At 33.5% G+C, this 13443-nt stretch overlaps 1 protein-coding gene across 1 annotated transcript in view; it reads left to right on the forward strand.

The window, feature by feature from the left end:
• Positions 1–5383: 5383 nt before the first annotated feature.
• Positions 5384–13443, forward strand: part of LOC143149541 (trehalase) — a 59904-nt gene continuing 51844 nt past the window's right edge. The window contains exon 1 of the mRNA XM_076317033.1: positions 5384–5850. Within this exon, the coding sequence (XP_076173148.1) occupies positions 5753–5850 (98 nt within the window). The 5' untranslated portion in view covers positions 5384–5752. The remainder of the gene's footprint in view (positions 5851–13443) is intronic.

Here is a 13443-nt window from a genome sequence, read left to right on the forward strand (position 1 = left end):
CAATAATTACGAACTACGTAGTTATCTTTAGTTTATAAATTAGAAAATGTTTGTTGTAGTTTAGAACGAGTGAAAATTCACCTTGCAACGTACTTTGTTCACCCAGCATCTGAGACCATTATTTGAAATACTTGACAGAATAATATGATAACTTTATTTCACTTTATTTCACGAAATTGGAAAAATCTATTACTAATATTATATACAGTGTAAAGTCTTCTATCTGAAAGGAGTTCTTCAATATTTAACCCACCTAATATCCAAATAAAACAGATATCAAAACGTCGTCGTTGTTGTTGAAACAATAAAACAAATTACATAGTCCTTTATAATTAATGAAAAAAATTGTTTACCCCGAGCTATTCCATTTAACTACAGAGCAGGTCAACATATTTTCTTAATCATTTTTGAAGTGCATTATTCTTTGTTTACGCAGGAAAAACTAATTTACTGTAAATTGGAATTTTCATAATATTCTGTACAAAGGGTATATCAACCTTTGGACTCATGAGTTTTAGGTACTCATCGGGAAAATATTTACACTGTAATTTCAAACGAAAGTATTTTTTAAAACTAAGGTCGAAACACAATATACACCGAATATTTTGAAAATTCAAATTCAAATTCAAATTATTCCACGTATGTTATCAATAATATTTCCGAAAAAATAACATTGATTCGATTTTATTATTCAAATATTCTGTAAAGTTCGACGATATGTAAATAGCACGAACCATATATTTGTAAAAGAGTATACTACCTCCACACGAGGTTATAAAATAAGAATATAGATTGTAGATGTTCCACTGAAAGTAGTTCCATACAGATGCATCGAATGCGTTCGCAGAAGCTTCGATGCTTTTGTAGACAGAATTGTGCGTCGTTCTGCAAATAGGTACTAGACTTTTCGCTCTCCAGATGCAAGTTTTTGAGAAAGTTCTCCCTATGGCAACGAATGGGCAACATTTGTACGACTTTTGTACGGTTCTTTTGTCGTCTGTTGTCTTCTCGTTACACGCCACACCTCAAAGTAATTTGAATAATAAATGGAAATTGAAAAGGTACATCCGCAAATTGAATGAGAGTCGTTTGACAAATAATAATTCAACGCCAAATCCACGCATCAATGACTGTGCGTTAGGTATTATCTCTCAAGAATGAATACGTTCGAATAATAAATATTTTAGCGTTACTCATCGAACAGTTGCCACGAATGCTTCACGAATATCAATAACAGATTTTTTTTTAATATTAAATGCTCCGTTCAATAGTATTGTTTGTTATCCACAACCGCTTTAGATGGAGAACGTGTCTGTTTCTACCCTTACGAAGCAAAATGTTCATTCAATAGTATCATCGAACAATTTATGACGATGCATTAAGTAATTAGAAAGATAGCAATTACTACATCCTTCCTATTCGAGATAAGAAAACGAGAAATAATTCAGGAGCAGTGATATTATAGCAAAGGTCAAGGGAAAATTTGTTCTCCTTTCACCTTTCACTCTCCTTAATAAAGTATCCAGTTTCGCGTATCAAAAGGTTCGTTCTTTCAGAGCTTCCTAAATTTCGATTTTGTTCTTTACATTCCACTAATACGTTATAAGGTGTATTATATTAATTACCAGATAATTTGTAACACGAAGTTGTCAACTAACAAAACCGCAAGGATTGATCGTACGTTCTGAAGTTACCACTTTCGAAACATTATCCGTATTATCGTACACACGGATCCATTGATCTTATCGATGATGGTTCACATTGCAGATGACGTAAAGGTTTGTTAGTCGTGATACACTCTCAACGAAAAGGAGAGCTGCCAAACTCTCAAGAAACTCTGGTTAAGTTTAAACTACTTCGAGCCTTGATGCAACATTTGAAACTTTGTATTCCCAAAAGTATTGTAATAGCACAATCCTCTTTGAAGCAGTATGCTTAGCAACGTATTAATTTAAAACATTAAAAGTTATTGAATCAAAGATGTCTACTATTTAGGCTGCTATAGAATCATGTATTTTAAGTGAATTGTAGATGAAAATTTAATTGACTAATTAAATTCAATGAAAAGAACTTACTAAATCGGTTCAGCATCGTTTAAGTTTTAGACAACACCTTAAGAGTATAGCGTGTCACCGACTAATTGAATGCTTTGGAATGATGTGAACTGATAATTCTTTTAAGGAAGAAATAAAGAGGAAATGTACTCGACAATCTGGTTTCCATTCATAAATAAAAGCTGATACGTTAAACATTGATTAGTTAAACTAATAAGGAAACAAATTCGTTTCAATAATCAAGTTTGCAGATAGAAAAGTAAAGCTGCAACTATGTAATAAAACAATAGAAATTAAAATAACTTTGAAGCATGCATGTTTATTATTTAAAAGAATAGTAGAAATAATATTAAAATATAAATTAATAATTCTCAGGTACAGCTAACTTTTGCGTTCATCTTGAAATTGAAAAACATCCTTTTTCAATTTCAGCGCCACTATTTCTTTTTTGTTGCTGATAATATAAAAGTAACGTGTAGATACTTCTGTGTTTACGTTCAATACTTGCGAAATACTAAACTGAAACAACTAAATCGTAAAGTATCGTAGAGGTTACTATCATTGTTTACGTGTGTTACGTTAGAATAGGTTTGAATTAAATCTTAACGTAGAATTCATGATGGTATATAAACTCACAATAAGAAAATCAAAAGAAATGAATGAAACTGATAGAGAGACAAATAGTTTCACATACAACATTAACGCGGAACAACATAATCAATACTTTATTAGTAATAAATAATGAAACAAACTTTATAACTATATACTATGTATAAGAATTAACTGACACCAAAATTCGTATACCAAAATGAGATATTTTTATAACAAAAAGTAATATAAATTTATTATATTTATATTTTATAGGTCAACCACGAGTAGTACTATTACAGATAAATCATCGAGGAACTAATTTCGTTAATTCTTTACAAAACCACGGGTTACATTCAATTGTTTATTTTGTAAAGTTTTCTAGAGGCTTTTCTTGTTTGAAACACATTTATGTTGGAATTCTTTTATCGACCTCGTTTCTTTATCCGTTGTATTGCATTATAAATGGAGCAATTGGTCAATTGTTTGAAAAACTTTGAAGGGCAATTATATAATGACCGACTTTGTTAATGCGAATTGATTCGTATTATTCGTTGCGTAAACCTTGAGAATATTTAAAATACTCATTCTTGTAGCTTTCATTTTGAGATTATTTGTTAATATGCTGAGATTCGATCACTCGCATATAGCAAAATTTTCAACACCAAAGGCTACATAATTCTAAATCGTTTGTTCCACCTGGTGAATTTGACGGTAGATCGAAGATATTTAATATTTTGCAGGTAATTATTTGCTTGAGGAAAAAAGTACTGTTTTGGTTACATAAAGCCGATAAAAATGATAGAAACAGCGATCCTTGATCCAATTGGCGAACGTTCTTTTATCTTTCCACGGCAAATACAAAAAAAAAATGTTTTTACTTGGAAAGATTAAACTTCTATTGAATAACAAATACATAATGATAAACAGCTAACTCGCACACTGTTGTAGTTGGTCATAATTATATTACTTTGTTATCTTTTGATAAACTAATACGTAATAGAAGCAGAGCGTAGCTGCTTCAATTATGTCGGTTAAATATTATTAAGCGAAAGAAAAATTCATTGATTTTTGCAATGGTACTGAGAACCAAGTTCTGTGCAGAGTTACAAAGTTCTTGTAATTCTTTTATTACTAGTAAACCTATGGCTCGGTATTATTATTATACGTTAAACTATTTAACTCTATTGTAGTTTCATTCGTTTGTTTCGATGTTCGCATTTTATAGAAATTTCGCGTTTTCTGAAGTAGGAGCGTTTTACAATTGAAGAAGGGTGCGAAAGAAAATGTTCAACTTAGAAAAATGTAGAGAACTGACGCGTTTCATTCGATTATTCGATCGATTATCAAGGTTCAACATGTGTAACAATATATTACTCGTGCACCATTTTAAATATGCCACTCGTGTCGTATAATAAATGCAGTTTGAGAAAATTGTACAAACGTTTACTTGGATTTTCATATTCCTTTACATTGTATCGCATCGTGCAGAACAGAAACTAGAGTAAATATTATTCATTTATTAGTACAATAGCATTTTCGGCATTTAATCCGGTCAGAGGCTTTGTTCAAGCTTTACATTGTTTCACAGTGTCACCGAACACCGAGGAAAATGATTCCTAACGAAACTCTTCGTACAAGCTCCAATTATGAGATAACTTGTCACTTATTTCATTCTTTTACGAATAAATATTCAATTGTTCAATGCACACTGATTTTTATTCTTCTTTCAAACTCTTGGTATTCGTTATTTATTCGCTGCGAGTTAAGTCGTATGCGGCAATCAACGTGTTAAATAATCTCTTATTTTCCTAAAGTTGATCAAAAAATTCCTTTATACCAGTTCTTTTCCTTCCAATCATTCTTATTAATTTTTGATCCATTCGCTGGAAGAACAATGGTACCTTGATGGTACGTTATTCTTACCGAGTAATGTATCATCCGATCGATCTTAACTTTTATTGCAACATTCTTTTGTCAATAAATCCAGGGCTCGGAAATTTTCCATTTTTTAGAGGAGCTCCTTTCGAAAAGTTCAGAACTTTTGTGCGTACTTCGTCCTTTTAAAAATTGTCGTTCGCGTTCGAGAAAGCTGGATGATCTCGGTTAGTTTGTTCCGTCTCGACGTTCCTTCGATTCCGTACATTCGAAAAACACGCTCCGTAGAACGTTTCGATGATCCACTTGCCACGGAGGAAAAAATCACACCTACCCGATTCATCGAATTTCATCGTATAATTCGCTCGCTTGCTGCCAGTGTTTAGCGACGTAAAGCAACTTCTCGCAAATATCTTATCGAACGGGCACACACGAGCGCCTCGGCATAAATATTAATGAACAAACATCGCGCGTCGTTTCCGAAACGCTCGAACACCATCTTCCCCTCGAAGGCGGCGAAAACATGGTCATCGGCGTTATCGTCGAAGCACGCGCGAGAGCTTAACTTCGCCCGAGTTCCCGTTTACAGGGGCGTCGCGCGTTCCGTGAACTCGAAACGAGCCGAACCGGTAAATTATTATCGTGCGTCGAGCGCCCGCGCAATCGCAAATCCGCCTCGCGTCGCAGCCCGCGAGAGAGGAAGAGACGCCGCGAAACAATTGCCGCGAAAAGCCTTTCGCCTTCGTCGTGAGATAAGCGTCGCTTAATCGGCAGCCAATCAGACCGGGGGAGTGTTCCGGTGCGGAACCAATAAACGCCGAGTCGTTATCATCGCGCCGCGAAGCAATATAACCGATGGCGAGTCCTGCTGACCGCGCAGAGGGTCGGAAACGGGTCTGAGCGGGACTCTTTCTGTTTTTTTTTTTTTTCTCTCTCCCGGTGGGGCTCGCATGTCTCTCTGCCCTCCTTCGTTGATCCGCCGAGAGGACGCCTTTTGACGGTGGTGTAAGCGCGAGCAGCGAACCGTCGGAAGGCCGGACGCGATCGTAACGTTCGTAACTGGCGCGACGCGTATCAGTCGGTCGGCTGATCGTTGAACTATTCGGCTGTGCAACGAGTGACGGCGCTTGAACGGCCGCCCGAGGTTTACCGAGGTCTGACGGGGTTCGTCGACGCTTTCCGGCGCCCCCTTCCCCTTCGGGGTCATCGAGTGACCCCTACCAGGAAGCAACATGCCAGCTGGACCTTTGGTCGTTCTTTTCGTCGCGATCGCCTTGACCGATGCCGCCTCGATCGGGCATGCCGCTGGCAAGGCCACGGACTGCGATAGGTGAGTGAAAGGGAAACGGAGAAGGTACACGCCGCCGCTCGGTAACGTTCCTTCCGCGCTGAAACGAGGTTTCGCGGCTCCTTTAAACGCCACGGAACGCTCTTGGCCCAGAAACTTTCGTCTTTCCGGTGAAGCTTCTTTTCTTTTCTTTAACCGTAACGTGGTCCGAGGATTTCGTTGTTTAACGGACGTTGTCGGGATACGTTTGCCGCGAGTGCCGAGAACATTTTTCCTATTTTTCCATTCGCGGGGAACGCCCCCGAAGCGTGGTTTTCCGTTGCTTTTATCAACATTTTCGCGCAGAAACTGACAACATTCGATACTTCGATCGTGTACTTATTATTTTTGGGTATTCCCGATGACGTTACCGTTGACGTTACTTCCTTGTGGGAAGCGTTTTAAAAATGTCAGTGAACACCATGACACTCGCGCGTTGACGTGTGTATTTTGTGAGGGTATAGAATACCTGGAACTTGACTGTAAAATTACACTGGGAAATTCGTAAAGTTAGCCACGTTAGAGTTGGAACATTTTCAACGAGACGGGGTACGAACGAAAAGTCATGAAATTATTATTTTCACTACCGTGATATTATTAGGTACTCAACGTTGAAAGGAACATTAAGATATCGGTGTACAATAATAACGTCTGATTTAATTACTCTTTAAGGTGAAAGAACAAATTTTAGCCTGTTTTTTTAAGATGCCCTACAGTAATACAGTTTTAAATTAGTGCGCGCGATATATCGAGAACCGTCTAACCGATCGATTTCGAATTTCGATATTATTAAAGGAAACATTTTTCCGCGCATATTGAATTTGACCTAATTAACGCTTTACAAAATTTAAAGGAATAAGGATTTCTCTTTATTTTCAGAAGTGCAAAAAATTGTAAAACCGAAACATTTTTCATCTTTCCACAAAACTCGGTTCAGTATTTCGAGAATTTTTTTCAGACTATATTTTAACTTCAATTGATGGCTACAGGATATTTGTCAAGGTGTATTTGTATATATATACAGGGAACAGAGTCATATTTTTCTTATCACGTTGCACAGCAAAGCTTACAGAGTATAAATCGATTTTCTAGTTATAAATATTCCAAAGCCTTGTTAAGTAATCGGCCAAACTACGTGTGAAATTTCAGAAAAGTCCTGGTTTTACTTTCTCTACAAAAATGGTCAAAAATGGCCCTGAAGGGTTATCTTGTTTTAGAGAGTCCATAAAATCGACTTATGGATTATTCTGTGTTTTTAATAGTTTGGATATTAAAAAATATTCCAAAGTGTTAAGTTGAAACTTGTAAATTTGACAGAGTTATAGAGGTTTATGGAACACAACGATGCTCTTTGAATTTATAACATTGATATCTCAAAAACAACTGAACCGATTTGCAATTTTATATATATACGAATATGTAAAGTAAATCTCCTATTGTGTTCACCGCGATTATGTCAATATCTGCCATACTATTTCTTGACGATTCGAGAAAGTTGTAAAGTTGACGCCAAAAATCGAATTTCGTTCTTTCAAAGGCCACCATTTTGTTATACGTTATCATACGATAATTATCATAACTCGCACTACAACCACGTTCTTACATATAAAAAAAAATCTTGAATCGGTTGAATCAGACCGATTGATCGGTTTAATCAGAAAAGACTCGATTAATATCAATAATTGGATGTTTTTCAAGATACGATACACGAAATAATCTCTAGCTCATAAAATATTGAAGATAACGTTCTGAAATTTTTTGTATAATTACTCAAAGTACAAATAAACGATTGTACTAATCGTAAAGATCGCTTAAAAAATAAGACGTCTAAAATATAAGAAAATACCTTCTCAAGTGTCACGTTTACTTTTCGTGTCTTTAATGACACGAGGTACTTCGAACAATGAGAAAATAGAGGGTAACAAGTTATTCGGACCTAATTCTGTTGGTGTTAGAATAATTTCAAAGACTATGGAGTCCGTAATAATTGTCGGTTTATTTATTTGAATGTATTGTTATTTTTGCCTATCCTATAACGAGGAAATAGAGTTATCGCAATGTCCAGTTATAACCGTTTTCTCGCAAAAGTAACTCTCGTTCAATTGATAAAAGTCCAGTAAACAGTTATTTGTACGCGGTAATACAATTATCACTGTTGTAATAATAATCAAATATAACATTCGTGATATTGAACACTTGTGATATTTGGTGTATTTTCCTTTGTCTACTCGGTTTCTCAAATAATAACTTTTTAAATACAGCAAGACAAAAAACATTTGTCATTCTTTATCACAGTATAGATCATTAATTAATTGAGACGATAAACGCATTGCAACAATATTATTTAGCAATTCTGTACATTCTTAAATATTCCGAATTTTCTTTTAACGTCATCCTTTTCAATATGTTATTTTATCATATATTAATTGAAATGGACAGTTTAAAGCTGCAAATATCTGCAATAAAAGAAAACTAAGGACTGCGTGAAAATATAATATAGTCACGTACGGGATTTTCCAAAAATTTTTATAGAGAATATCTAAATTATTTACTAGGTCTCACGTTCACTGTCCAATATCAATGATGAAAATTCACATCAATCCGTTGTAAAACCTTTCACAAATAAATGTATATATTTTCGTGCAGGACACTGAAATCGAAACTTCGAATTGCATTAAAAAAAAATATTTGATTTCAGTTCGCTACATTTGATGTGCAACAATATCTAAACAAGATGCTGAGTTGTCATTGTCTCGCGAATACACATATAGCAATAATACTAAGAATGAATTTAATGATATAATATGTTTGCGTCAGCTTATATGACTATACTCGATAGATTTACAAGTGACACTTTCCTCGCGCTTTAGTTGATGAAATTATTTGGACTACACCGGTGTGGAATGTAGATTTATTTATTAAAAAAAAGAATCATAATTATTCATAGATACTTAAAAATCTATCGATGTAGCCTATTTTTAAACCCAATCGCAACTGATGTTAATTATAAATCACCATTTCTTATTGCTTCTAAACTATTTAGTGTCACACCAATAATTATGGTCGCACAAATAATTATGTATTTATCCATTGATAATATGAACAGAAGAGAATTATTTCATAAATGTTCTCGAATTTAATGATTGATTTAAGACAAATATTACAAAAATTGTCCGAAAACGACCTTACGAAATAATTGATTTTTGTTCATATCATCGATGAATAAATAGGTAATTGCTTGTATGACTATAACTGTTTATTCGATACCATGAAATCACTTGCTCGCCGCACACTTAATATTTATTTCTCAAAATATATAAAAGTCAAGCCACAATTCTGCAATTTCCATAGATAAATCTATTGTTTAGACAATTTCGTTTTACGTTACCTACGAATTATCAGTGGTATTAGTGCCCACCACACGAAAATATCCGAAACCACAGATAAACTCGACCTATACAACTTTGACACTAAGTGTACACGGACAACTGATAATAAAGAAAAATTCCGTTGTCGTTAAAATTGCCACCTCTTACGCAGATATAGGAAGTACTAAAGCATCTACGAGTCTTTCAATTAATTGGAAAGGAAACAGAGTCCTTCGCTTTAAGTATTTGCGGAGGTTCTTTTACTCGATAAATACGCTGCTTTAATTAAAATATAAATAATCACGTACATATCTCGCGACCCGTTGTAGTACACAATTTCCAATTCAGAATGTGTTCACTGATTTCAGGGACTTTCAACGACGAAATATTTTACTCGTCAAGTATTGTTATTGTAGAAATTTCACGTGAGAATATTTCCTAAATTGATTCAATTATAGAATCAAATAAACATGTAAAAGTATTTCAACGAAATGTCGAGACGAAAATACAAGCTCGCGTAATCTGTTGTACATTGCATTGTTCGATAAAAATAGAAAAATTCTTGGTGTATTATAAATCCTTTCTTCCGACATCGTTTGTCATCTTGTTAGAATTTATGAAAGAATTCGATAGAATCGAAGCTATGTTTCCTGCAGTGCGTTTATTTACAACTCATTACATAGAGCAGTTAGAAGCAAGGTTGCAATCTAGAGTTCTATTCATTGTAAGTATGGCTTAGTTAGTTCTTTTATGCAATCGTTTTGCGCATCGTACCTATCATTACATGCCTCTTTTTGCGTTCATATAGTGGAATAGGAATCTGTGCAAAAACGTTAAATGAGACGGAACTCGGCGGGAATGTAATGATAATGAGATCGATAAGATTGCAATCTCTCACTTTGTTGACCAGAGATTTACGGAAAACCGCAATGATCTTTCTAGTAAAGGATTAGCAGTGTTAAATCGTGTCAAAATTTCGTATGCGTGTCTTTTCTAAATATAGTTAGTTACCTAATCCGTAATTAATCTAGACTTAAATGCCTAGTTATTCTGCGAAATTAATGAAAAATGGATTACTAAATTCATTTAAGTAGTCAATATATATTACGTTTAGTGAATGATTTAATATAATTTATTAATTCATTTGAAAGAATGAAGGAACTACCATAAACATGATACATTAAAATAAAACGTTGCAATTTAAAGTAACGAATAAGAAAAAAGAATAAATCAAATAACTATATCAAACAACTATGTCTGTATAAATTTATAAAGTGTTTGTAGATTTAATTACTGTATCGGATAAATATTTATACGAATAAATCAAAGTCTCGTCATCGATAAATTAGACAATTAATAATTACAACAGATTTAACAATGCAAAATACCATCGACATATATCCGATAATTTGCTATGTAGTTAAATTTAAAACGGACTGTAATGTTTTCAATGAATGTGTACTTAGCTGCAAATACAATTTTATTATTTTTCTTTGAAATTTCTGTTTTCTTAAAAGAATAATAAATTCATTTCTTTCCTTAGTTACAATTACCATTAATCTTTATTATTTTAAAGAGAAATTCATATTTTAAACGTTTTTAAAGGAGACTTGTTAAACAGCACTGAGTTTAATGGTGTTCCATCTATCACAGTAATCGAAATAACTTTTGAGCAATTTTATTTCTAAGATATCGTAAAATTTCTTAATTTTCAACTAAGTTTATTAAATTTTCTTTTATCCAGTTATGCAACTGATTATTACGATATTATATTCGTTATAATCGAAGTACAAAATAATTTTTTCATCAAGACTTACGAAATCATTTGCTATAAAATAATTATATTTAATCTGCTTTTTTCCCCACTTATGCAAGTAATCGTTGAAGCGATTATTGAAAATAACCTCGGGATAAAATACTTACGATTGTCGATGACCATAGTATAAAAATTTCGTAATTATTGTCTTTTAAATGTGCAGGGTTGCAGTGGTTAATGGTCACTCGTTCCAAAAACTGCTTAGTTCATTTAATTAGTATGGACAGCTGATTCTCCAGTAACGTGATCCGAACACGTGTATTTAACCATTCATGCTTGCACACAACTCGTTGACAAAAGACTTGATATACGACGCACTGGCTCATTGAATGTTATCAGTCACTACCGAGAATAAATATAAAGTCGTAATTATCGTTAGCTGCATGCTTCGGTTTATCAAGAAAACCGCAAGCTTTAACAACGATACATGAAAAATTTCCGCAATTTTGCATGTAAACTGCTAAAAATACTGGTTAACACAAATGACGAGCTTAACAATTTTTTGTACCGTGCCATTTACGTCAAACACCATAGAAGGTCTTTAGACTTATCTTCGATTATTGTTAAAATTATTATATAAAAATTAGAAACAGTCAATACATAATCATGTAATTATTTTTCAGTACTCCTGCAAGTCCTCCTAATAAATATAAAATATCCTTCTAAAAATTTGTTAAATCTGTGCAGAGTGTATGCTACTTATGCGAAATAATATCTGAATATTGTCATACTAGTTTGTTATTACACACGCTATTGAGAAATTTACGAATATTAGGCTTCTCTTATGATATTTTAACACTTTCGTTGCGAATGAAATAACATTACTTCCCTGCATCCAGGCAACCCCGTCTTTGGAGGTAGATTTACCTCACTTATTATACGATTATCGTTATCCCTTTGTTGGCTCTATGACAAGAATATATTTACTTTCTGAAACCTATTCTTCTTCGGAGCCCAACTGTATAAAATTTAAATTTAAAAAGTATCACATCTTTACGAGGAAAAACATGTTTTCTTTGGCACAAGGAACTTATTAATGTCAAACAACCCGAGTTTTCTCATAGGGCTAAAAATACAAGATGACTGGGGTAAAGAATGAAAATTCCAAGCACATTCACGTATAATCAATTAAAGATAAATTTTATAAAAAAAAGTTTCTACATATCTCAAGGCAGGATCAAGTTGCAATTTTGAGAGTCGGAACTGGTCACACAAAATTTATATACTTCAAGTTTTTAAATAAAAATCATACTCCGATATAATGTATGAATATGTATAAAGATACTTACATAAATATCTGACTCTACAGATCTTATTATCTATACTTACCTATTAATACGCTTTTAAAGTACACAGAGGATACTTTTAACTTTTGTAGTGAAATACGTAATGTCAATCATCAGTTAAGTGATGATGAAACCAGATTGATTTTCAAATATATTTGTCTCGAAAACGGAGCCTCCGATACAATTTTATTATTCTACATTTTCATTTTACTAACAATCCATAGAATCTTCTTGGTCCCATTCGTATTACGATAATATGACCCCATCCGACCTATGACGTGATTCCTCATGAAAAAGTAAGTAAAAATTAAGAAATAAAATTTGTTATTTTCAATTAGTTTTGAAGAAATTTGAGATTCAACGGCTAAGCTACGGTTCATCTAACGACGTATAACGCGTACAGTGTTTATAAACAATGTTTATACGGCATCTAAAAACCATTTGATTTATGGAAAAACTTCAATATTTTCACCATACGTGTTATAATGAACATATAAACACTAGACGCGTTATACGTTTAACGAACAGTAGCTTAACCGTAGTTGTACACGTAAGCAGCAGAGTTTCAAATTTAATCTTCTCGAAAATTAAGTCAGAAATTAAACAATTATATTCTACAGTTTTGTTTATTTTTTCATAAAGAATTACACCGTGTCTGATTTTACACGTTATTCGCCCGACACTTGAATAGCAAAGATGTGCTGCTGGTCATTACTTACGTATAATTTGAGATGGAAATTATAACAGTATGAATTCCACAATATATCACGCAATAATGACAAGATGACGAGAGATAAAAACTAAAGTATATAATCAGTATTCTTTTTATACTGGATAGTACAGTTAAGGTCACAAAGTTTCTTTGGAAACCCGCTTGTAATACGAAGATAATGCTCATTACATATTTCATGTCTAATCTCTAACTTTGAACATTAATATAAGTATTATATATCATTGATTTTAACTTTTTCTTATCGAATAAAATGAAACGAAAGGGTGTAACATGATACTTAACTCTTAAATAACAACACGGGGTTAATCGAGAACCCTAGTCTCATTATTTCGTTCTCTTATCGACTTTATTGAATTAATACTCGACATATTACGTAATCCTCTATTTCAACAT

The sequence above is a fragment of the Ptiloglossa arizonensis genome, chromosome 7 (genome assembly GCF_051014685.1).
Source record: "Ptiloglossa arizonensis isolate GNS036 chromosome 7, iyPtiAriz1_principal, whole genome shotgun sequence".
Taxonomy (NCBI): domain Eukaryota; kingdom Metazoa; phylum Arthropoda; class Insecta; order Hymenoptera; family Colletidae; genus Ptiloglossa; species Ptiloglossa arizonensis.